This window comes from Talpa occidentalis, unplaced genomic scaffold, assembly GCF_014898055.3.
Source record: "Talpa occidentalis isolate TD23 unplaced genomic scaffold, MPIMG_talOcc4v2.1 talOcc4.5, whole genome shotgun sequence".
NCBI lineage: Eukaryota > Metazoa > Chordata > Mammalia > Eulipotyphla > Talpidae > Talpa > Talpa occidentalis.
Window position 1 is genome coordinate 52,588,372 of NW_023604861.1, and position 27,221 is coordinate 52,615,592.

Genomic DNA, 27,221 nt, shown 5'->3' on the forward strand with positions numbered 1-27,221 from the left:
TAAATTTATTTTTATTTCTTTAACTTTGAAGGATTGTCTCCCTAGGATGCAAGAGGGGATGCAATTCTCCTTTCTTCTCTCCCCTTCCGCCTTTCTTCCTTTCTTTATAGTCTTACACTAGAGCATAAAGTATTTAGGTAAAAATAGGTTCACTTCTAATTTTCCAACAAATTCAAAAAATTAATCTATTTGTCTTGCCATATAAGTGAGAGCTCTAATTAACCAAGAACCAGGCATTTTCTTTGTGCAAGTGATTCTGGATCCTGATACTCCCCGCACACAGCATATACATGATATATACAAGCGCAGAACACAGACTAGTCATCGAGAGATGTCCAAATCTGTATTTTCTTCCATTTCTTTGAATTTCTTTTTTTATGACAATTTTGAACTTGTCTAATTAAGAAGATAAGATCTCCCATATCTTTGTGGTTGGATTCCGGATTATTCCTTCCTTGTGGTGTCATAGTCCCCCAAGGCCTCAATTTTTGTGGTTTTTTGTTTGTTTTTTCCTGCACAATTTGCTGTTTTAGAACTACTTCCCAGGAGAGCTGTACTATCTAACCGTAGCAAGTTGGGAGTTTCAGAGGACGCCCTGGAGAGCACACTGTGGGGAGGCAGGTACCTTTCCAGACTCCCTACACTGGCCACCAGCAACCAGAATTCACTTTGATCACAGTTTGTGTTTACTGTGGTTACTCATAGTTTATAACTAAAATGGGCTCAGACTCAGGCACAGAGGTCATGTAGGGGAGAAGGGTGGGTGACTTCACTGGCTTTCTAAGGTCAGTCCAACTATTTCCTGCAGATAGGGCCATGAGTCATATGCCAGACAACCCTGAGCTCTCCCATGGTGCAAAGAAGCAAATGCCAGAAATTGTGCCAGTTCAGGGTCTACACTTCTTATGATTACACATAGTGCATACAACCCCCTACCCCATAGATTGTATTCTCTGTGACTATTTGAAGTTTCTTTTTATGTGCTGCGTGTATGGACCAGAGATTATGTGCGGGGGCGTGGACAGATGCAGGGCTGTGAAGCCTGTAATCTGGAATCCCCTGCTGACAAGGCTACCAGCAGTATGCCTGGAGGCCCTGGGCTCTCCCCACTATGCAGGGAAGCTAGATCTTCTGACACCTCCTGTAGCATAAAAAATCTGCAGGGCAGATTGAGTTCATTGTCGCCATTCACAGCTTCTTCCTATGCATGCTGGACATGAGCTGGAGGTCAAGCAATGGAGAGGAATGGGTGGCTTCCCTGCCTCCTCATGGGAGCCACAAATAATCCTGGGAGCCTGGAGATTGTGTAGGAAATAGATGAGTGGTTCTCCCTACTGCTGAACCTACTCACTTGCCACCCAGGTGCTATCTTTGAAGAGTTGACTACGCTATGCTCTTGCTAATAAGTGTAGACTGTCCTTCCAAGGCCAGAGCTGTGGGAGAGCCCAGGGAATTAGTAGGAGATGGATGAATACTGGTACCATTCCTGACTGACTGTTTCTCATTGTTTTCTACCCCTTTTGATGGTTTTTGTCTCTCTTTGCTGAGAAACCAGTCCTCACAACTCTAGCTCCATTGCAGATGTGTCTGCTCCCTCAAAATGTCTATTTTTGGTGCTCCTGAAGGAAGAGATGGTTCAAGTACATTGTCCATCTCTATCTTCCACAAGATTTCCCTCTTTAATTTTCTTAAAAGAGTAGGTCATATATGGTTTTGTTAAAATTCATAACCATGTTTAATAATTAGTAGCTTTGTTCTGCCTTTCAAGACTTGTCTCTGTCATAATTTTGCTTTAAATATGAATCTAATTTATTTCATGGAAACACTGAGATATCAATCAAGTTGATAAATATTGTTGCAAACATTACTTTCAAACACTTTTTTTATGTACTTTTGGGTTGCAGAGCTGCATAAGACAAGTATTCTGATTTCTTGTTTACAACTTAGTAAATTGTCAAGTAAAGTAAATGTTTGAGGTAAATGAAAAATTGAGATCCACACAGTGCAATAGATTGATTATTTGCTCACTTATAAGCAAGGATATTGTAGAAAGAAGAACAGCATATGATACAAAATAAACAGAAACATATAATCAATTGCCTATTAGATAAGCATGAATTATTATATGAGAAGAATAGCATGTAAGAGGAGTGGACAGTATAAACTCGAAGAACACTCTTAGAGGAGCATAGATTCTGGATAATACCATAGGAATGATAATATTGACCAGAAGGTTACTCTCTGGACTCTGAAAAGCAGTGTAAAAGATTAACTTCTATATATTTATCCCCTGTTAGGTGTTGCATTAAAAATGTTAGACTTTAAGAAACATATCTAAATTTCTAGAAAACTTACTGATTTAAGTTTGATAGAAATGTAGAAGTAAATGCATTTAGTTTGTATAACATCTGATATAATTTCTACTTATTTTTTTAAAGAGTTATTTATTTATGCATATAAGAGCTGAGGTATAGGCCAGAGGTGTTGGGGGGAGGTGAGAGGATTCACCAGAGACAGAGTGGGAAACAGAACAGGCAGACTGACTGAAACACATTGCTGAGGGGAGCAGTGGACGAGACAGGAGGGGTCTGCTGCATCATGTGGGTAGTTCCCTGCCTGGCTGGGAATCAAACACATGCTGCAGTGGCTGTGGATAGCTTTATAGGTTGTGTCTTAACCCTTGTGCCACTAGGGTGGCCCCTGATATAATTTCTACTTGTGGCAACTTAAGGGAAAAGCGCATTAGTAAGAACTATTGCTCACATATAGATTAAAAAAAAAAAAAAAAACCAAACCTGAATGGTTGTAATTTACCTGCAAGTAGTAGGGCTGAGATTTGAAGTTATATTTTGGTATGATTTATTTTTATTAAAGTGACACAGGTTAACAATACTGTATCTAGTTGATAAATATAGGATTCCATTTCTTCAGCTGTATGTTACCTCGAGAACCTGTTTCTAAACCTACTTTTTGCTGCTGTTTCTTACTTATATTTACCAAGCACTGGTCTGAATACTTTTTACTTACAGCCTTTAAAATAACTTTATGAAGTAGTTTTTATTTATCTTCATTCTATAAATGAATATTTATGGAGATTTAGAAAATAAAATACATTGATATTTACAATATAATGAATTTTATAAATAAGATATTGCTAGTGAATATCAATAATGAAAATCATAAACAAGAGTTTTAAATAATACTCCACTTATAAATGTTATATAACCAATAAGACAAATTTTACATAAAATGTGTGTTGTAAAAGCATCTATTTTTCAGCGATAGATTTAATTTTAAAGATAGTTGATAATTGTATAATTTAGTATTGGCTATTCCTCAAAGCTAAGTAAATCTTTTTGGTTTGGATTTCTTATAATGAACAATTTCTTAGGGAGAAGCATTTTTAATTATAATTTCTAAAAATATTTAAGTCTACTCACTACAGTAGTAATTATTAGGATAAAAGAATATTTACTTTCTTCAAGGGGATAATTGCTACATAGAAATAGACATTGCACAAGTAATTTTACAGTTTTCTTATTTAAGATTAAAGTAATTATCCTGCCCTAAGATTGCTTTAATTTGAGAATATAGCTCTATTGGAAGAAGAAAAAAAGGAATATCTATAATCTCTAAAGAGCTTTCTATGCTATTGCCGAAAAGGCTAAGTCAGAAGAATAGTTGATTAATGATGCAAAGACAAAGAGTAAAAATATTATTCACTATTTCTGATCAAGTGAGTAATAAAGAGCTTATTTAATTAAATTCTTTCTTCAATTTTCCCTTTTGGAAACCGCTTCTCCTACACTCTGCAGTCTTGACTCCTTGTTTAATTGTTCACAATGTAGCCACTATTCTCCCCAACATTCTCCACATTCTCCCACTATTCTCCCTTAAATGGGTCTACAATTTAAAATGTTCCCATTCACCTTAGTCCATTCTTTTATGGAAGATTGTGTATGGTGACTTCTTTTTCTAAAAAAAAAGATTTATTTATACAAGAACTGGGGTCCAAGCCAGGGGCGTGGGAGGGCGAGAGAATTCACCAGAGACAGAGCAGGGAGCAGAACAGGCAGATGGACCAAAGACACTACTGAGGGGAGCAGTGGGCGAGGCAGGAGAGGTCTACTGCGCCATGTGGATAGCTCCCTGGCCGGCCAGGAATCAAACCCATTCTGCAGAGGCTGTGGACAGCTTCACAGCGTGGCGCTCAACCTGCTGTGCCACCGGAGAGGCCCTGTATGGTGACTTCTTTTAGAAAATTGACCATTGCATTGAAAGTGTCAATTATGCTCTAGTATGTGGCTCTTTCTCATAGTTATAGATTAAGGAAAGCTAAAAAAACCAAGCGTACTGCTCTGTCTGGACACAAGATTCCTAATTTTGTTTTTATTCTTTTAGTTAAGATTCAGATTTATAAACATTGTAATTACAAATTTTGTGAGAATTCAGGCCAATTTCCTGAACATTGTGTTTCAAATAGCTGCTCTTGTGTCTTATAATAACATAGAACCTGACCAGATGCTCTTGGCTTATTTTTCTCATCTATCATTTTCATATTCATAACTTCATGAATGGAAAAGTTATTATTATAAAACCACTTATTCTTCACAGTACCAGAAAACCAAGCTTAGAGAAATAGTGATATAACTAAAAGGCAAAACTATACCTAGCTTTTTTTGCCCTCAGATATTTTTTGTCCTTTCTGTGAAGAAAGCAAAATAAAATTCTTATGTTTTCTGATATTAATCATTTCAAAGAAAGAATATTTTTTTCTTGAAGATTTTCTCCTATATTTATTATATAGGCATGCACCTACCTTCACAGGTAAGTTTAAATATACCCCCTTTAAAATTACCAGACAAGGGCCTCCCCAGTGGCCCAGTGGTTGAGCGCTGGGCTGCAAAGCTGCCCACAGCCTCTGCAGCGCCGGTTTGATCCCTGGCCACCAGCGAGGGTCCTGCATGGCGCGCAGACCTATCCTGCCGCCCGCTGCTCCCCTTAGCAGTGTACTTCAGTTCTTCTGCCTGTTCTACTCCCCGCTCTGACTCTTGTGAATTCTCTCACCCTCCTGCACTTCTGACTGTACTCAGTGCGAAGTACAATTGTTGTAGTAAATACTGTAAGGGAAAAGAAAAGCAGAGGTAGCAAAAGGTACAAATGGGGTCTTTTAGAGAAAGGGCAGTATAGGGAAAAAATTACGTAGGTGACTCATGTACAAATAGGGAGTTCATAGTGGAAACAAAATTGTAAGCAAAAAATTCACTTCCCTATATTTTGTAATGTCTTTAGCTTTGCAGTCTAACCTACACTTTAATATTTACTATTGTTTTGCACCTCAAGTTTCACTATAATTAAGTGGGAACCTTGTTTAATTCACACACATTCATCAATAACTATTTCCCTCTTTGGTGAATCCAAAATGTTTCAGTTTGTCAAGATTCAGCTCTTACAGTAACTACTCCCTGCTGATATCATGGGAACAAATTATATAGGCAAAATGTTGGAATGCTTCTCCAGTGGTACATTAGGAATCTTGCTTATGGGATCCTATCTATATTTCCACTTTTAGTAATCGTATGGCGAGGAAACAGACTAGCCTGGGAGAGAAAGAATCCTGAAGACTAGAATTTGGCTTTCTAAACTATTGCTTTGCAGTGTCAGGACATAAGAGTATGCTTTGCAAAGACAGGAGAGATGCATTTTTCAGAAGTTTCACCAATCAATTTGTAATTTTAATTACCAGTTATAATTTGCAACCTTAGGTTAGAAAGGATAGAAGAATATTAAGGAAAGAAGGCCTTGAAAGAAGTACTTGTTAATAAATAGAGTCAGAGCCATAGTAATGGTTTAAAATAAGTTAAATGTGTATGTATAAACAGAATGGATGTGAGTGTGTATACACATAGACACACAGCATAAAGGTAATATATATTACAAAGAATTGACTAATTAGATCATAAGACTTTTTGAATAAAAGACTGATACTTTTTCTCCTGGAGGAAGTGTGCCAATAGATACAGATTTTGTTTTGTGAACATATTTTTTAATTCTGTTTCATTAGCATGCTCATATCTGTGTACCTGCATGTTCATCTGTATGGTAAATTGGTTCCCCCAATTCTATTACTATGTCTCACTTTCTTCCTTCTTAACAATCACAAGATATCTATAAATTTATTGTTTGAAATAATTTGAAAGTTGCACAAAGACAGGAATCATGTTAGTTTTTCATCCATAAATGCCTAGCATTTAGCTTATGGCCATACTCATAGTAGGTAATCAATAAATTCTTGGTGAAGTAGATCAGTGAACAGTACATACACAGTCTTCATATTTCATAGTTGTTTTTCATTCAGAGTAATTATCTATCTGATTAAAGAGAAGGAGGAAATAGCTGTACTGGTGATTGAATGTAATATTATCAAGATAGTCTTTTTTTACATTTTATGCTTAGTATTTTTTTTAATTATTAAATGTGTTTTTTCTTACATCGTTGTCAATTTTCAGACAACATATGACTTATCCCCTCAGATGGGGTCACTGTGGTTCTCCCACTACCAAAGTACCCATAGTCCCATCACCATATCCCCTTGTGCTCTTCTCTACCCCACCTCTCCCTCATCCCTCTTCTCATCCTCACCCCTCTGGATGTCTCATATCTATGGTCAGTATTCAAGGTTTGTCTTTATCTGACACTGTTTTTTCTGCATTCCACACAGAATTGAAACTATCAGATATTTATTTCCTTCTGATTCACTTCACTTAGCATGAACCCTTCCAGGTCCATCCATGTTGCCACATGTGGCACGAGTTTATCTTTCTTGATCACAGAGTAGCATTCCTCGTGTGTGTGTGTGTGTGTGTGTGTGTGTGTGTGTGTGTACACTACATATTCTTGATCCATTCACCTGTTTTGGGACATTTATGCTTTTTTCCCCATATCTTGGCTACTATAAATAGTGCTGCAATAAACATGGAATAGCAGGTTTCCTTTTGAATTAGTGGTCTTTTTTCTTTTGTTGTTGGGGTAGATTCCTAGGAATGGGATCTCTGGGTCATATGATAGATCCATTTGTAGTGTTTTGAAGAACCACCATACAGCTTTCCATAGTGACAGGACCAGTTTACTTTCCCACCAGTTGTGTAAGAGGGTTCGTTTTCACATCCTCACTAGCACTGCTGTTTGCTGTTGTTTTTTTGTTTTTTTGTTTTTAATATGGGTCATTTTCACTGGTGCGAGAAGATACCTCATTGTGTTTTTGATTTGCATTTCCCTGATAATAAGAGATGATGGACATTTTTTCCTATGTCTGTTGGCCGTTGGCCATTTTCTTTTCTTTGTAGAAGTGTCTGATTAGCTCTTCTGCCCATTTTTTGGTTGGGTTGTTTGATTTGTTTTTGTTGAATTGTGTAAGTTCTTTGTAGATTTTCGATATCAGTCCTTTATCAGATGTATGGCATACAAATAATTTCTCCTACTCTGTGGGATTTTGCTTTGTTTTAGTTACTGTCTCTTTTGCTTTCCAGATGCTTTTTAGTTTAATATAGTCCTATTTGTGTATATTCTTCTGTTTTTCCTCTTTCTGGAGGTGAGTTCTGAAAGGTGTTTTTGAAGTTTATGTCATGAAGTATTTTGCCTATGTTTTCTTCTCTGTGATTTATGGATTCAGGTCTTTCATCCAAATCTTTTATCCATTTTGAGTTGAATTTTGTGCATGGTGTGAGGTAGTATTCTAGTTTCATTCTTTTGCATGTGGCATTCCAATTTTCCCAGCACTATTCATTGAAGAGACTTCCCTTGTTCTAGTGTATAGTCTTTGTTCCTTTGTCATAGATTAGTTGACCATATATGTTTGGTTTTATTTTTTTTTTTTTTTTTTTTTTTTTTTTTTTTTTTTTTAATAGAGGCATGTTTTTATTTATTTATTTGTTTGTTCATTTGTTTTTGTTTATACATGCACTGGGTACAGTCAGAAGCGCGGGAGGGTGAGAGAATTCACCAGAGCCAGAGCGGGGAGCAGAACAGGCAGAAGGACCGAAGTACACTGCTGAGGGGAGCAGCGGGTGGCAGGAGAGGTCTGCGCACCATGTGGGACCCTCCTCCAGTGGCCGGGGAGCAGCCGGGAATCGAACCGGCGCCATAGGGGCTGCGGGCAGCTTCGCAACCCAGCGCTCTACCGCTGCGCCACCGGGGAGGCCCTGTTTGGTTTTATTTCTGAGTTTTCAATTCTATTCCATTGGGGTGTGCCCATTTTTGTCCCAGTACCATGATGTTTTAATTATTACGACTTTGTAGTATAGTTTGAAGTCTGGCAGTATAATACCCCCATTGTTCCACTTTTTAGTCAGGAGAAATTTGGCTAGTCAGGGTCTTTCATGATTCTAACAAATTTCAGCAATATTTGACCATTTCTTTGAAGAATGCCATTAAGATTTTTATTCCAATTGTATTAACTCTGTAAATGGCTTTGAGTAGAATGGCTATTTTGATCATGTTAATTTATTTTTATTTTGGAAATTTATTTTTTGAGAATTGTTGCTTGACTCATGGATCATTTAAATTTGTGTGTCTTTAGTTTCTGTTTGGGGATTTTCCTGCCTTTCAGTCATTTGCCTCTGTATTATTCCATATTTCTAGAGAACACACATATGATATCAAATATTTTTAATTTGTTAGATTTGTGTTATGACCCAGACTACGTGCTATCTTCATATATGTTCCATAGGCACCTGAAAACAATGTTCATTCTGCTGTTGTTGGTTGAAGTGTTCTAAAATGTTGGATGGTATTGTAGTGTTCCTTGTCTATGCTGATTTTGTGCCTAGGTGTTTTATCAGTTGTTGAAAAGAGGGATATAGATCCCAAAATATTTATACACAGAGAGTGGGAAGGAGGGAGGTAGGGGGAGAGAGAAAGAAAGAGAGAGAGAAAAGGTCTTTTTCACCTTTCAGTTCTTACCAGTTTTTACTTGATGTGTTTTACAGCTCTTTCATTTAATACATACACATTTGATACTGATAACTTCTTAGTAGACAATTAACTCTTCAGTCACTTGTTAAGGTCTTTCTTTGTCTCTCACAATTTTATTTTATGCGAAGTGTATGTTTATCAATATTAATGTAGCCACTCCTGCTTTCTTTTGATACATCATTTTATTCTTTACTTTTAGTCTGCTTTTATTGTTATGTTTAAAGTGAACTTTTTTAGACAGCATTTTTTTGAAGCACATTTTCCCCCTTTTTTTTTTACTGCTGTTTTATTTTCCTACCTTCTTATGGATTTCTTGAACATTTTTTACAATTCCATTTTAATTTAGTTATAGTGGAACTTTTTGCATTTTTTTACATTATAATGTGCTTATTTAAGTTATTTTTATGAAGAAAGCAAGCATTACAGTGATATTTTTGTATACCTTATTTGATAATTACTTTGAAATGTTTGCTGTTATTTTAATTAATGCTAAATCACTTTTACGGGTTTGAGAAGTAAGTTGAATACATTTTTATACCTAAAATTAACACATCCTACTGATGCAGAGTCAAATGAGATGTTTAGCTTAGCACAATTCCATATATAGTTCCAAAAAGAAAAATTGGGGTGAGGTATATTGCAAAGTTTATAACAAGTGACAATTGCAGTTTTTTATCATGAATGAAGAGGCTATTTGTTCAGTAAAATAAATTTTGAAAATGATAAAGTAGATTATATCAACAGGAATTTTTAGCAAATTCATAATTTTAACACACCCTTTTTAAGAATCAATATAATTATTCATCTTAAATCAGAATTAACTGTTCAACAACAACAAAAAAACCCTATAAATGACTTTTAAAATGGTTTATCCATATAATTGTCATAAAACATTATATTAACTTCAGGTATACAATGCAATTATTATATAGATATATACACATATATAGAAAGAAAGAAGTGATCTCACAACCAGATAACTTAAAATCCAAACATAGTTATAAAATATTTTTTTCTTGTGATGAGAACGTTTACAGTTGACTCTTTTAGCAACTTTCAGAGACACAATTTAGTATTATTAAGTGCAGTCACAATGCTATACATCATATCCCCAATTCTTATTCATAACTGGAAGTTTGTTCATTTTTACCCATTTTGCCTACTCACAACACGTGACCTCTGGCAACCTCCAATCTTTTTTTCTGTATCTTTGCATTTAGGGTTTTTTGTATTTTTTAAGAACCCATCTATAAGTGGAATACTTATCATTCTCTGACTTATTTCGCGTATCACAATGCCCACAAGTTCCATTCATGTTTTTACAAATTATTTGATTTCCTTTTTTTTATGGCTGAATACTTATCCTTACCATAAATTATTTGCAAATATTTTCTCTCAGTTGTTGTTGCCTTTACATTTTGGTGATCATTTCTTTGCTGTGCAGAGTTGTTAATATTCACATAGTTCCACTTGCTTTTTGTGCTTTTGTTACTTTATTTTGGGTGTCAAATACAAAATATCATTGCCAAAACCTGTGTGAAGGAGTTATTGTATATGGGTTCTAGGAGTTTTTTTTTTTTTTAAACAGGTTTTTTTTGTTTGTTTGTTTTTTAAGATTTATTTATTTATTTGTTTGTTTGTTTATTTATTTATGCAAGCACTGGGTACAGTCAGAAGCGCGCGGGAGGGTGAGAGAATTCACCAGAGCCAGAGCGGGGAGCAGAGCAGGCAGAAGGACCGAAGTACACTGCTGAGGGGAGCAGCGGGTGGCAGGAGAGGTCTGCGCGCGCCATAGAGGCTGCAGGCAGCTTCGCAACCCAGAGCTCAACCGCTGTGCCACCAGGGAGGCCCACTAGGAGTTTTTGACTGGAGATATTAGTAAAGTTTTTAAACTTTTTAAAATTAATTTATGTATATGGTATAAGATATTGGGTCAGTTTCATTCTCTTGCATGCCACTGTCCATTTTCCCATCATCATCATGTTATTGTCTCCTTTGTCATAAACTCTTTGACCCAATATGTGTCAATTCTGGGCTCTCCATTCTGGTCCAGTGATTTAAATGTTTATTTTCATGCCAATACTGTACTGTTTTGATTACTGTCACTTCATAAAAATAGCTTGAAATGAGGAATAGTGATGCCACTTCTTTGTTCTTCTTTCCTGCTTTGACTATTCAAGATCTTTTGTGATTCCAAATGAAATTTAGGATTTTTTGTTTTATTTCTGTAAAAAAATACCATTGGAGTTTTTATAGGGATTGCATTGAATCTGCAGATTGTTTTGGACAGTATGAACATTTTAACATTCTCAGTTCTTCCAATCCATGAGCATAGACTATCTTTACATATATTTTTGTTTTCAACTTCTTACATTAGTATCTTACAGTTTTCAGAATATAGATCTTTCACCTCCTTGGTTAAATTTATTTCTAAGTATTTTATTCTTTTTGATGCAATTATACATGTGCTTGTTTTCTTAATTGCTCTTCCTGCTAGCTTGTTAGCAATTATGTTTCTGAGTTTCTCTTTCTATCACTTTTTAAGTGATTGGCTGCTCTAAATATTACATTATAGATACATAGCTTATCTACTGGTGGTACATTTACTTCCCTCTACATCCTATTAACCTCTCCAGTTTATATTTGTCTTAAATATTACCGCTACACAAACTTAAAAACACATCAATATTAAAACTTGTGCTTCAAAAGTAAAATATGATTTAAAACTCGAGGAAAAGTAAAGCTTATTATATTTATTCATGTTGCTTATTATCTTATTTCTTCCTTCCTGATGTTTTGATAAGCCTACTTTTATTGCTTCCTGCATGTTTATAGGTCTGCCATTAAGTATTCTTTTAGACTAAACTGCAAGTGACAGCTACTTTATTCTCTTGCATAGGAAAATATATTTCTCTTTTATTCTCTATTATTCCTAAACTATTCTCCATTGCAAGTTCCTTTCACTCACAAATATTTTGCCACTTCTTTTGGCCACCATACTTTTAATTTGAAATAAAGCTGTCACCTTGTTTTACCTCTATAATTGAGATATCAGTTTTTCTCTGGCAGCTTTTCAGATTTTTTGTTTGTTTTTGTCTTAGAAGTATAGTTATTATATATTTTAGCATGAACATCTCTGGGCTTGTCATGTTTGGTGTTCAGTCAGCCTCTTAAATCTGTGCATTTATGGTTTGTTCATTTTTTCAGGTACTATTTCAGCCTTGTACTCTTTCTCCTCTGCTTCTAGGACTTCAAGGATCAAATGTTAAGCATTATAATCCATGGATTCCTGAGGCTTTTTTTTTTTTTCCAAATCCAGTCTATTTTCTCTTTGTTGTCTAAATGGAATCATTTCTAATGTTCTGTCTTACAGTTGACTATTTATTCTGTCCTCTTCATTCTGTCGTTGAACCAAACCCCTGATTTTTTTCCTCAGACTGTTTCTTTGCTGAGTTTTTTTTTTGTTTGTTTCATTTGTTTTAGCATGTTCATAATTGCTCATTGAAGCATTATTATTCATGACTGGTTTTAAATCTTTTTCTGACATCTCTGTGATGTCAGCATTGGGACCTATTTATGATCTTTTTGCATTCTATTTGAGATTTTCCAGGTTCTTGATATGATAATTGATTTTTGATTGAAATCTTGATGTTTTCTTATTATTCTCTGAGGTAATTTGTATCCCATTTTAATTTGTATCATATTTTAGTTGACATTCTCTGACATGGCTAGATCTGAATTGGGAAGTGCTTCCCCTCTGTTGGCAGAGGTGGCCCCATTAATGTTCATGAGCTAGGTGTCTTTGTTGCTCTTGGTCAATAGGGGAAGTTCCATCTTTCTTCTAGGCCTCTTCTGACACCACTCCACAGCCTCCCTACATGGTCTCCCTGACTTCATGTAGGTGGGATACCATCTTATCAGTCAGCAGAGATGAGAATCCTAGACCTCTAACTTGGCTTTCTGTGATACCTGCATCCCCTAGGATGTTAGGGTGCCTCACTACATCTCATGACACTTTACATCTTGACTCCCCACTCATCCATTCCTGGTGTAGATAAGGTAGGGCCACATTTTCTCTGTGGTTTTTCACTAGAGTACAGCAGTTGATGTCTAAAAGTTTTCCATCTTGCAAGATCATACCTTTGCTGATTCTTTGGCTAGAGAAAACATGCTTTTGTTGGACTTACTTGGGTTGCTAGCCTCTTTGACTCTTAGTTTAGGATAAGTGAGTTAAAAAGACAGCCCAGGGAACTTACAAGTATGTTCTTCCTTAGGCCCTGAGTCCCTTAGCCATTCTGCTTTAGCTTTCTACCTTCAGAGTCTTGCTATATTTGTTTCATACATAGTGTCCAAAATTTTTAAGTTGCACCTAACAGGAGGAATAAAGAAAAAGTATATCTGTGGTTAGAAATTTGAGATAGGGCCTCTCGTGGTGGCTCAGGTGGTTGAGCGCAGTGCTGCAGAGGCTGCCGGCAGCTTCGCAGCCCAGCAATCAACCACTGCGCCACCGGGGAGGCCCAGGACACAATTTTTAGTTAAGAAAAGAACCATGAATGTTTTGGCCATCATTCTATATCTAACAAATGTCTGGCACATAAAATATTTTCTAATATATATATTCACTGAATTAAACTATTGTTTTTGCTGGGAAAATCTATAACGTGAAGTTATCGAAGATAGTAATTTATTAATACTTATGAAAAGCATTTCATGGCCATACATATTTTTTCTATTACTTAATTGTAAAAAAATCCATAATAACATAAGTTATTCATAGAAACTCTAAAATTATAAGCATTTAAAGTTTAATTTGATCGATTTTTTTCTATACATAATAATTGTAGTAACTTAATTTCTGTCAAAATAGTGATTACCTGGCAATTGTTGCAAGTAATATACTTTTGTCTGGGCCTGTACCCCAGTTCTTGTATAAATAAATAAATAAATAAATATTTTTAAAAAAAGAAATTTGAGATTGCAGATCTTTAATCTTACCTAGTGAATTCAATTACTTAATTTTGACAGATTCTTCTAGCATTTCTTCCTTAAACAACTGGGCTTAGTTTGTGTTTGTAAGAATAGAAATAATTCTATTTTAAAATTACTGACAAAAGTATATTACTTGCAACAGTTGCCAGATAATCACTATTTTGACAGAAATTAAGTTACTACAATTATGTATAGAAAAAAATCGATCAAATTAAAACTTTAAATGCTTATAATTTTAGAGTTTCTATAAATACCTTATGTTATTATGGATTTTTTTTTACAATTAAGTAATAGAAAAAATATGTATGGCCATGAAATGCTTTTCCTAAGTATTAATAAATTACTATCTTCAATAACTTCACGTTATAGATTTTCCCAGCAAAAACAATAGTTTAATTCAGTGAATATATATTAGAAAATATTTTATGTGCCAGACATTTGTTAGATATAGAATGATGGCCAAAACATTCATGGTTCTTTTCTTAATCAAAAATTGTGTCCTGGGACTCCCCGGTGGCGCAGTGGTTGATTGCTGGGCTGCAAAGCTGCCGGCAACCTCTGCAGGTTCAATCCCCGGCCGCCAGCAATGGTTCCACATGGCACGCAGACCTCTCCTGCTGCTCCCACTGCTCCCCTCAGCAGTGTATTTTGTCAGTCTGCCAGTTCTGCTCACTGCTCTGGCTCTTGTGAATTCTCTCTCCCTCCCGTACTTCTGACTGTACCCAGTGTTCATAAATAAATAAATAAATCTTAAAAAAAAAAACACATAAAAAATGTGTCCTTCTGTAATAAACTATCAAAATATGAATTAAATCTACAAAGGCAATTTCATGAAAAGTGCTAAGTGCTTTTCAGAAAAATTAACATTTTTATTTATATTGCTGCAAATACTATAAATAGAAAATCAGACTTCTTGAGCAGTGGCATTTCTCAACAATGTTTATTGCAATTAAATTGAAAGCAAAAGTGGTATCATGAAATGTTCCATTGATATGCAGTGAACACATTTCAGTAATTTATGTAATACCTTGTGGGTTTTTAATACTGGTTTAGAATGAAACATGGTTTGGGCACTATTACCCAGTGATGACCATGATTGTTAATGGTTTTGTATTTGTTAAAATCTGTAAAATCATCCAAGGACTCTGTTAGTGTTAGAATAATAATTTACCAAGAAAATTACCATATATTGGAATTTTTTGCAGTTCTAATTCAGTATTATTAATAATGGATAAAATTGCACTTTTCTCAGGTTGCTGTGGGCAGCAGGGAATTATTTCAATGAATATTTCAGCACATTATTTTAATCATTGTTCCACCAAATCCAAGTGGGTAATATTTTATAGTTCTTAATTCATTCTACTAAGAAATCATGGTCATTAAATTGCAAACTCTTTGTAGTGAGGTCTATCCTGTGATTTACAGGCCTTGTTAAAAACATTGTAAAAGAATGCGAACAGTGCCATTAATACTTGTAATTTGGTGCTGCATTTGTTACTAAACTCCCCATGATTAATGTTTTCAGTAGGAAGAAGAAAATTATAAAGGAAGCAGAAGTGAGTGTTATAATGCCTAAAATATAGGATGTTACTATTTTAGGTTTTGTTCATTTGTAGAGGAAACATGTAAAAAACACAATTGTAAAATAGAAATATATCAAAAATCTTAGTTTCCCAGTGAAGCTAGAGAAATAGTTTTAATTTAATGGAAAAATTGATTTTCAGTTATACATTATTATTAATAATGATTAATATTTCTTTCTTGTCTTTTTCATAGCCAATTGCATGATTTCTGGCGTTTGGATTACTGGGAAGATGATCTTCGTCGAAGGAGACGATTTGTTCGTAACGCATTTGGCTCCACTCATCCTGAAGCATTACTCAAAGCTGCAATAGAGTACGGTTAGTACCAATGCCTGTTACACAAAAATACTTCTGGATGTGAGTTGACTCTTGTGGTTGATAATTCAGTTTTACACTAGCATTTAAAATTTCCTTTGTCATATGAAAGAAATGTTACATTCTAGTTTATACTTAATTTTCAACTCAGTATTTTCTTCACTATATGTATTTTAGACCCTTTAGCTTCCTTTTAATAGATTGGAAGATTCCACATGGTTGGTTACTACCTAACATCCCTCTCACAGGCTTAAAACAAGATTAAATCAGTGTCTTTCATCTATTTTATCTGTTTACCTAGTTTTTAAATGTTCTAACAAGTTTGTTTGATCATATCAGAATTTTGCACACCATGTGCACTCAGAAAATTAATTAACTCTGTCCATATATTTTTATATTAGCCAGCTTTGTCTTACAATTATTTATTTTATTATGTTAATTTTTCTGTATTTGAAAGTAATAAGTGATCCATCTCTTTTTCATGTTCCTAATGGATAAACAGGTAAAATATTTAATCCCAATTAAATTATAAAATGTGCAAAGCTTTTAAAATTTGCTGAACAAATAGTCTGAACTGATATTATTTAAAATCTCAAAACATAATTAAATACATGAGGATTTCCGTAAAACTATTATAACTAAAATAAAAATAACAAAATAATTTTATACAATTAAATTAACTATAAAAGAGGGAACAGAGCAAGACTGGGAGATAATGGTTATAGCACAACACTCATGGAGATTAGTTCAATGCTTGACCACTCCTTGTTAGCGCTGAGAGGTAGTGGGGCAATTGCTGTTCTAGAAGTTCAACTTTGTCTATGGCAAGTTGTGCCACCACTATCTCACTGCGAAGATATCAAGGATATGTAAGTTGAGGCATCTTTGAAGTTAATTATTGGATTACCCAGGATCGGCTAAGAGCAGAGGAAAAATAACCCCAATTGCTAGATGGCAGACTAACTGGATCTTTGAGTCATCACTTCCTTCGTGGACACCATAGATTGGCATCTGGAGGGAGCAGCTATATCTAAAAAAAGAGTTGAGGACTTGAAGACTAGTGTCTTTGCACAGAGGAGAAACAGAGACCATGGGAAAGTGTAGGAAAGACTGAGACACAGTGCACCAGAAACTATACTGGAACACTTGGAAGGATATCCATCCTTCTCTGAACAGACTCTGAGGCTCCCAGCTTATACAGCTGAAGAATGCATGCTTCCCTAGTAGAAAACAGCTTGTTGAACAAAGAACACCCAGGTTACCTGAAGCTGACTTCAGCCAAGATCCGTTGTCTCCCCTATAGTTCCTAGAACTGTGTAGCCAGAGAGTGCAAGACTCCCCAGGTAAATAGCCTGAGCAAGAATCACAAGGGTTACATTCAGCTAGCTTCACCAGTCCCAAGAAGGATCGGCTCTCCCCTTTGCTGATTTTTCCAATAAGGACAAACCTGAATACTATCAATACATAGTCCACAGCTTCAAGCTCCAAACATAAACATTTGCACAAAGTATTAGGCTGGGAAAAATTCATGTAAGCAAATAGTTATCTAAAAAATGCAAAGATAGCCATTTTACATCATATAAAATAGACTTCCAGCAAAAAAAAAAAAAAAAAAAACTGGGAATAAGACACAAGGATGAAGATTATATAATGACCAAAGAATCAATCCATAAAGAAGATATAATTTTCATGAACATATATCACCAAATGAAGGAAAATCAAAATACATAAAGCAACTGCTAATATACTTAGGAGAAATCAACAACAGCACAATAATAATAGTAGATTTCAGTACCCCAACTTGCATCAATAGACAGATCAATTTGACAGAAAATCAACAATGAACCAACAACACTAAATGAGAAATTAGACCAGATGGATTTAATAACTTTCAAAGGACAGTCTACCCCAAAGAGCTGAGTGCACATTCTTCTTAAGTGCACATGGAATATTCTCTAGGATAGACTGCATGTTGGTTTACCAAACAAGTGTCAATATTTAATAAAGATTAAAATCATTTCAAGTATATTCTCTCATCAAAATGGTATTACACTAAAAATCAACCACAAAAGGAAAGCAGGAAAACCTATACATATGTGGCAAGTAAATAGCACACTCTGGAATAATTATTAAGTTAACTTAGAAATCAAAGGAGAAATTAAAAACTAGTTGGAGACAAATGAAATTGAAGACACACAAGCTACCGGAACCCACAGGATGCAGCAGAAGTACTGCTAAGAAGGAACTGTATATGTATACAGACTTAACATGAAGAGACAAAAATAATCACAAATAAATAATCTAACCTTACATCTTAAGCAAATGTTTTATTTATTCTTAGTAAATGAAACCAAAAGCTACTAGAAGGAAGGAAATAATAAACTAGCATAAATAAATAAAATAAAAATAAATGGATGCACTATCAAGTTATCAAGGATATGTAAGTTGAGGCTTCTTTGAGGTTAATTATTGCTTTACCCAGGACACACCTGAACTTTTTTCAAGCTTGTCTACAAAGTTATACTAATCAGTGGCACAGAATTGAAAGCCCAGAAATATAGCTACATTTATGTTGATAGTTAATCTATAACAAAGGAGCCAAGAATATATGTTGGAGAAAGAAAAATCTATTTAACAAATGGACAGTCAATTATTAAAGAATGAAACTAGACTATTATCTCACACCATACACAAAAATTAATTCAAAATATATTAAGGACTTCGACATAAGAACTGAAATAATCATAAAATAAATAGATGAAACAGGCAAAACACTCCACCACATTCTCTTGAGGGTTCTATTTGGGGTCTTGACTCCAACAGCAAGAAAACAGAAAATAAACAAGTGGAAAAACATCAAGCTAAAAATTTCTGCACAGCAAAAGAAACTATCATTAAGATGAAAAGATACCCTACTTAATATTTGTACATCATACATGTCATCAAGGGCTGTTATAAAGACCTAAAAAACTCATTCAGGGCCTCCCCGATGGCACAGCAGTTGAGTGCTGGGCTGTGAAGCTGCCCACAGCCTCTGCAGCACCGGTTCGATCCCTGGCCGCAGGCAAGGGTGCCAGATGGCGCACAGACCTCTCCTGCCACGCCTGCTACTACTCTCAGCAGTGTACCTCGGTCCTTCTGACTGTTCTGCTCCCCACTTTGGCTCTGATGAATTCTCTCACCCTCCCGCGCTTCTGACTATACCCAGTGCTTGTATAAATAAATAAATAAATCTTAAAAAAAAAAAAAACCCTCATTCAACCAAAAAAAGAAAAACAACAAAAGCCCAATCAGAAAATCAGCATAGGAAGTAAATGGACACTTCTCCAAAGAAGACATACTGATGGATCAACATGCACATGAAATTTTCTCATCATCATTTATCAAGGAAATGCCAATCAAAACCACGAGATACCATCTCAAACCTGTGTGAATGACCCCTATCAAAAATACCAGAAACAACAATTGTTGGGGAAGCTGTTAAGAAAAAGGAATCCTCTTGCAATGCAGATAGGAATGTAGATCTTCCAGTCCCTGTGAACAAAAATATGGAGGTTTCTGAAAATATTATCCTAAGAATGCAAAAACACCAGTTTGAAGGATTAGTGTACCACTACTTACATAGCCAAGTTATGTCCAACAACAAATGAGTTTTCAAATCTTTGAAGGTGAGATATATGCACACAATGAATAGCTACTCATTTATTTTTAAAAAAGTGAAGGGGGGCCTCCCCTGGTGGTGTAGGCGGTTGAGTGCCACGCTGTGAAGCTGTCCACAGTCTCTGCAGTGCTGGTTCAATCCTGGCCAGCCGGCGAGGATCCCAAATTGTGCTGCAGACCTCTCCTGTCCCACCCGCTGCTCCCCCCAGCAGTGTATTTTGTCAGTCTGCCTGTTCTGTTCCCTACTCTGTCTCTGTTAAATTCTCTCACCCTCCCATGCATCTGGCCTGTACCCCAGTTCTTGTATAAATAAATAAATATTTTTTTTAAAAAAAGCAAAGAGGAAAAAAAAAAATGAGGGGCCTCCCCGGTGGTGCAGCAGATTGAGCACAATTCTGTGAAGCTGTCCAGCACAGATCTGTGAAGCTGTCTGCAGCCTCTGCAGCATAGGTTCGATTCCCAGCTGGCCTGGGAGAGTCCCACATGGCGCAGCAGACCTCTCCTGTTGCGCCCGCTGCTTCCCTCAGCAGAGTATTTTGGTCGTCTGCCTGTTCTGCTCCCCACTCTGTCTCTGGTGAATCCTCTCACCCTCCTACGCCGCTGGCCTGTACCGCAGCTCTTGTATGAAAATAAATAAATCTTTTAAAAAAATTAAATAAAAAATTTAAAAAGTGAATCTAGCCATTTGTGGAAACATCGCTGGAGCTGGCAGGGATTAACCTAAGTAAAATAAGGTCAAAGGAGCAAGACAAATACTGGAGATGTTCACAGATTTGTGGAATATAAAGAAACAAAACAAAGGAACAGATTAAACTAAAGCAACCCTAGAGATTGAGGTGCCCAGAGGGATAGAGAGGGGATTGAGAAGCAAATGGTGGAGGAAGACCAATGGACTCTGGTGGAAGAATATGGTTTTGCTTAATGGTGGACATGGAGTGATAACATACAACTGAAGAGGGGTAAACCTATGCATCTAAATTGTAAACCAGTGTTACTTCAATACAAATATAATAGAATTGTAAAAATGATAATAAAGTAACTATAGGGAAAAATATGCTAGAAAAATTGTAGTTCACTTCAAACTGTGGTTAATTTTCTTTAATCAATTCAACAGATGATTTAAGTATTTAACACCAGCTTATAATGAGTTCTATTACCTTTGTGTTTGATAGGAAATGATTTTTAGAAATAACAAGCTAACAGTGGCATGATTGATCATTTAAACTGAAAATTAAAATTTTATTTCATTGCTTATTAATTTAGACCTTTTCACCAGTTAATCTTGAAACTATTTCATTTGAAATTATAAATATTTAGAGATAATTTGTAACAGTTTAAACTATAGTGATGGTAACACTGAGTTGCCAAAACTTTAACTACATAGGACTCACGTTGTACTACATTAAGCTTTTTTTTAAAAAAAAAAAAGGGGGGGGGGTGTGACTTCTCCAAAGAAGATACACAGATGGCCAACAGGCATATGGAAAATATGTTCAACATCACTTTTCAGGGTTATACAAATCAAAGACATGATGAGATACCACCTCACTTCTGTGAGAGTGGCCCATATAATTTTTTTTTTTTTTAAAGACAGAAACAAACGTTGGCGAGGGTGCAGAGAAAAAGGAACTATCATGAACTATTCATAGGAATGTAGATTGGTCCAGTCCCTGTGGAAAAAGTATGGAAATTCCTCATAATGTTAAAAATAGATATATACCATATGACTGAGCAATTGGATTCCTAAGAATTTGTCCAAAGAATGCAAAAACTTGATTTGAAGGAATATGCACACTCTTATATTTACTGCAGCAGTATTTACAATAGCCAAGTTATGGAAGCACCTAGGTGTCCAACAACAGAAGAGTAGATTAAGAAAATGTGGTATATATACACAATGGCACACTACTCAGCCATAAAAAAGATGAATTCTTTGCCATTTACAGCAAAATGGATGGGAGTGGAGGGGGTTGTACTAAGTGAAATAAGCCAGAAGAAGAAAAATACCCGATGATATCTCTTATAGGTAGAATAGATAGAAACAAAACACAGGAACTGACAAAACTTAACCAAAACAAACCGTAGAAATAAGACTGCAGGATTAAGGCTACTAGAGTGAGATAGAAGGTGTGAATCAGAACAAAGTGGAGAGGAATCTTTTTTTTTTTTAAAGATTTATTTATTTATTTATACAAGCACTGGGTACAGTCAGAAGTGCAGGAGGGTGAGAGAAATCACCAGAGCCAGAGCAGGGAGCAGAACAGGCAGACTGACGAAATACACTGCTGAGGGGAGCAGCAGCAGCGGGCATGGCAGGAGAGGTCTGCCGCGCCATGTGGGACTCTCTCCGGCAGCCAGGGATTGAACCGGTGCTGCAGAGGCCGCGGGCAGCTTCGCAGCCCAGTGCTCAACCACTGCTCCACCAGGGGAGGCCCTAAAAAATAAATCTTTAAAAAAAATTTACCTGTGTTACTATTAAAAAAAAAACTACCTCTTCATGTAGTACATTATTTTAAGAATATGAATATGAAACTATGTTCATGTGATAGAAGTGAAATTGATTTAGCAGACTTTGTGTTTTAATAAAAATATTTGAATCACTTGATTTTTTTTCCCTAATATCAGTCACAAATTTTAGATGAAATTATAAATTTTCATGTGATTACCAGAAACATTTAGCCTTAACTTGGATTTCATGATGTTGTTTTCAGGCAATTTATTTGGAGCAATAGAACAAATATGTTAACAATGCTTTCTTTTTAAGAGTAAGGAATCAGAATTTCAAGGATGTAATTTCAGGGGGGCATACAGGACAACATTTTCTTTCATATTTACTTTGAAAGCTTTCCCTACGATTTCATTATTAAAACTTTTGGTTGACCTTTTTCCGTTGGAAAACATCCTTAACACTGATGGAGTTTTTCATGCTTCTTAGCAATACTAATGAGTTGAATAATTTATGAGGTTGTCATGTGCAAAAGATTTGGTGTGATTTGACATACTTTCAGCCTCTGGTGTTGGAATGTGATTAATAAAAACCTAGAGGCATGTAATTTTTTTCCTATTTAATGTTCTAATTTTGTATATATTGAATGTGTTATTTAGTGTTTTCTAATAGTAAATTCTCATATAAGTGCAAATTTAATTGATTATAGGAATTTTACAGACCATAGCAATAGAGGAAAATATTTTAAAACTCATAAATTCATCTTCCAACCTGCAGGGAGGATTTTCTTCTTCAGGGAAAATTAGCTAATAAGGAAATGATTGGAAAAGGGTGGTGTTCTATATTTTATTTATAGGTTTAAATAAAACCTAACTAGTCAAATTCTGGTGCATTTCTCATGCTTGAAAATTATGCTGTCAAAGCATAATAGAAAATCTTAATAAGTTTTGTTGTCTTTGTTGACTGTTATCTTTTAGGACTTTGTTTACCTTCCATAAAATTATGGTAGAACAATGTTTCATCAAAGCCTAAGATTGCAAGCTGCCCCATGTCTGTGATCAAAGACATCATCTTAAATAGCTCTGATCAGGCGTCACAGAAGAGGGCAGGCTGCTTCAGCCTAAGGAAAAATAAAAAAAAAAAAAAAACATGGAACAAAGATGACAAAGTTAATCAGTTATTTCTTTAGCAATAAATAATAAGATATGCTGAGAACTGCAAATGAGAACAGCCTTAGTTTCCTCAGAGATGTGTCTGCTTAACACCTGATTTATCCAAGCTTGTGAAGCCATCAAGATATGACCTTGATGAATAAAAAGCAGCTCTGTAATGAATCTGGAATTAAATTAGTTTTGATGGTATATACATGGCTACGGTAATGTGCTACTTGTAGTTATCAAGAAATAAAAAAAGCGCTGAGAATAAAAATACTAATGCAACTGTACAGTTGTTGAGAAAGAAGCATTAAATTATCTGGCTTAATTTTTTTAAAGATTAATTTATAATATTTGAGAAAATTTTGATTTTTTTTATGTAGCAACCTATTGTTTGTTATTACAGACTCTTGCAAACATTATTGTTGTTAATTGATAACTCCACTTTAATTGTATTGCTAACTGAATCTCCATATTTCAAGAACTAGGTAATATGATTATGATTAAAATGATTTATTGAAAGGGTAATGTGTATTTTTTAAAAAGAGAGGGAGAGTAAAACATGAGGGAACCAGCAATCTTTCACCTTTTTTGGTACCACAGTTCATTTTTTAATGTCTTAAGTTTGTCTTCATCCCATGGCTTTTATAATCTATTATGATAATTAAAAATGCATTATATAGGGCCTCCCCTGGTGGCACAGCGTTTGAGCGCTAGGCTGCGAGGCTGCCCACAGCTTCTACAGCGCCAGTTCGTTCCCCGGCCGCCGGAGAGGGTCCCACCAAAAAAAAAAAAAAAAAAGCATTATATAAATGCTGTTATAAAATATGCTTTTAATAGATTATATATCTGTAATACATTTCATGTATTTTATATAGCATTTCTATATGAATACATGTTCTGACAGATCCCGTTTTTATGTTAGTTACAAATTATAGATTTTAAACCTATTCAGAGGAATCAGATAGCTTTATTAATTTAAAAATGTTTATTGAATATTTTCCTCATGCCATGTATGTGCTAGATGCTGGGTTCACAGATTGAGACAAAGGTTATATAGCTTTTAATGGCACATAGAGTAATGTAGTGCTTCTCAGCTACAAAAAGTATGGGATAGATGACCATCAGTGGTATTGCTGGTTCATATATTTACATTTTTAGTTTTTTGGTTTTTGGTTTTTGGTTTTTGTGTTTTTGTGGGACCCTCGCCGGTGGCTGGGGAACGAACCGGCGCTGCAGAGGCTGCAGGCAGCCTCGCAGCCCAGCGCTCAACCCATGCGCCACTAGGGGAGGCCCTACATTTTTAGTTTTTTAAAGGTAAATCCAAATCACTTTCCAAAATGTTTGCATTAGTTTACTTTCCCACCAAATAGTGTAATTGGGTTCCTCTTTCTCCACTTCCTTTCCAGCACGTATGCCAATCTCAGAGGGGTGAGAGGATATCTCATGGTTTTGACTCACATAACCCTTGTTAAGTGTAATGATGAGCATTTTCCACATATGTATTGGTATGTTGGATATCCTCTTTGGTAAATTACCTTTTAAGATCATTTTCTATTTTTTAATTGGGTTTGTTTTTTGTTATTATATTGGCTTAGTTTTTGATATAACTGACATTGTCGCCCCTTGTTGACTTTTTATGTGACTGTCTTCCCCCATTCAGTAGGCTCTCTTTTTATTCTGTTAATATTTTCTTTTCTTCTATAAAATCTTTTAATATGAGGTCATCCCTATTATTTTTGCTTTTAATTTCCCCTGTCACAGGACTCAAGTGTCCAAAAACATCTATATCATTGATTCATGAAACATATCAACAGTGCTTTCTTCCATGTATTTCGTCATGCAGATCCTATATCTAAGCCTTTAATCCATTTTGAATTTTTTTGTGTATGAAATTAGAGAATTATCCCACTTCATTCTTTTACATGTGGCTGTCCAGTTTTGACAGCACCATTTGTTAAAGAGACACTTCTTCCAGTTGTATGGTTATAACTTATTTGTCATAAATCAGTTGTTAATATATGCATGGAATTATTTCTAGGCTTTCAACTTTGTTTCATTGACCCATTTTGACTATATTACTTCTCCCCATCCATGAACATGGACTATCTTTCCATTTCTATGTGTCTTGTTCATATTCTTTAATAGTGTCTTCTGATTCTCTTTGTGTGAATCCTTCACCTCCTTAGTTAATTCCTAGATATTTAATTCTTTTTGATGCATTTGAAATTAGAATCTTTTTTTTTCTTATTCATCATTTGTATTTAAAAATGTAACATACTTTTTTCTTGATTTTCTTAAACTACTATTTTGCTATACTCATATGTTGTTCCTAATAGCTTTTTGGTAAGAGTCTTTAGGGTTTCCTACATATAATAGCATACCAGTTGCAAATTATGATAATTTCACTTCTTTTCCAGTGTGAATTCCTTTTATTTCTTGCTTCCTGGTTCCTCTAGGTTAAACAGAAGTGATAATAGTGCTTTGTTTCTGATCTTAAAAGGACAGCTCTCAGTTTTTCACCATTAAGTGTAATGTTGGCAGTGTATTTTTGACATATTACCTTTAAGTTGATGTATTCCCATCTTGCTAAGAATATTTTTTCATTAAGCTGTGTCTTATCAAATGTTTTCTCAACATCTTTTGATTATTTTTATCTAAGAAGATTTGGAATATAGCAGGTAAGATTTGGAAGCACAGAGTTAGTAACAGTAATTACCAAAGCACGGAAGTATTGAAGGGCCTGACTTATACTTTTGAATGGCCTCACTCGGTGACAGGTTTCTTTGCATAGACATTTCAGGAAATTATTTTAGATGTTATATAGTCCAAGAATAATAAAAAGCAGTTGAAGGCAGGAATTATATCTTCTGTCTATTCCACTTGGAACATCCACATTAATAAAATTCTATAGTTACTTAATTGCCATAATTATTCATTTGATAATAGATTTCAAGGTATACACACAATATTTTAACCACATCCATTCACCAGTTTTGTTAGCAGCATTAAAAGTGGGCTTTCTAAAGGGGTGGGAAGAGCACAGGGATCGTGGTGATCCCTTCACAGTTGAGTGGGTGGTAGAAATTTCACGGGGACTATAACCAAGGTGAAAATGCATACATTGTACAAAAATGAAAAATGATGTAAAAATATATAAAATAAAATAATAAAAAAGGATGAGTTTTCTATGGAATAGGTTTCTGATTATGGTATTTCCAAATTCTAATTTTTTTTTTTTTGGTTTGTACTTTTATTTCTGCATAGAGTGTTAAGGGACTAACAAAATTATATTATGGGTACAAACTGATGACAAAATTATATTAATTAACTTACTGCTAGTGGCATGGACTGTTCATAATCTTGTATTCTTATATACAGTTTTTCACAAATTATATGCATAATTACATATATGACTATGTAGAGCCATATTGTGAAAGTATTTGGTAATAGACTGAATGGCTGAAGGATTTTCAGTTGAGAAAAAAATCAGGCCATAAAAATTAAGTGACCCACTAATAAGTGGTAGACAGAGCAAAAACTGCAATCTAAATGTCCTTTTTAATGTGCAGTGTGTTATATGAAGTATGCTGTAGATACATTTGGAATTTTTTAAATTGAGGTATTATTTGTATATTTCCATCAGATATTACCATAGTAATGCACTCACAACCAAATAGCCCGTAGTCCACGTAGTCCACTGTACTTCCTTCAACCTCTTTATTTTTAACCCCTCCTCCACCCTCAGTATTTCAGTTCTATAGTCAACTATCAAGGGTTATTTTTAAACTTGTCTTTATATGACTCTTAGATTGGTGATTTACATTCCATACTTTGGAGACACCAAACTATATTTATCTTTCTCCTTCTGATTTATTTCAATTAGCATAATCCCTTCCAGCTCCATCTGTGTTGCCACCAATGACTTGAGTTTATCTTTTTACATCTCTGAGTAGTATTCCATTGTGTATATATACCACATCTTCTTGATTCACTGATCTGTTCTGGGGCACTTAGGTTTTTCCATAGTTTGCTATAAGCAAATAGTGCAGCAATAAACATTTCTCTAATAATAAATGATGGTGGGGCCTCCCCGGTGGC

General features: G+C 35.1%; 1 protein-coding gene across 11 annotated transcripts in view; it reads left to right on the plus strand.

The window, feature by feature from the left end:
* NBEA (neurobeachin) overlaps window positions 1-27,221 on the plus strand; it is a 575,782-nt gene that overhangs the window by 317,576 nt on the left and 230,985 nt on the right. For all 11 annotated transcript variants that reach the window (XM_037527157.1, XM_054701654.1, XM_054701655.1 and 8 more), the window contains one exon: window positions 15,739-15,863. In XM_037527157.1, the coding sequence (XP_037383054.1) occupies window positions 15,739-15,863 (125 nt within the window). The remainder of the gene's footprint in view (window positions 1-15,738; window positions 15,864-27,221) is intronic.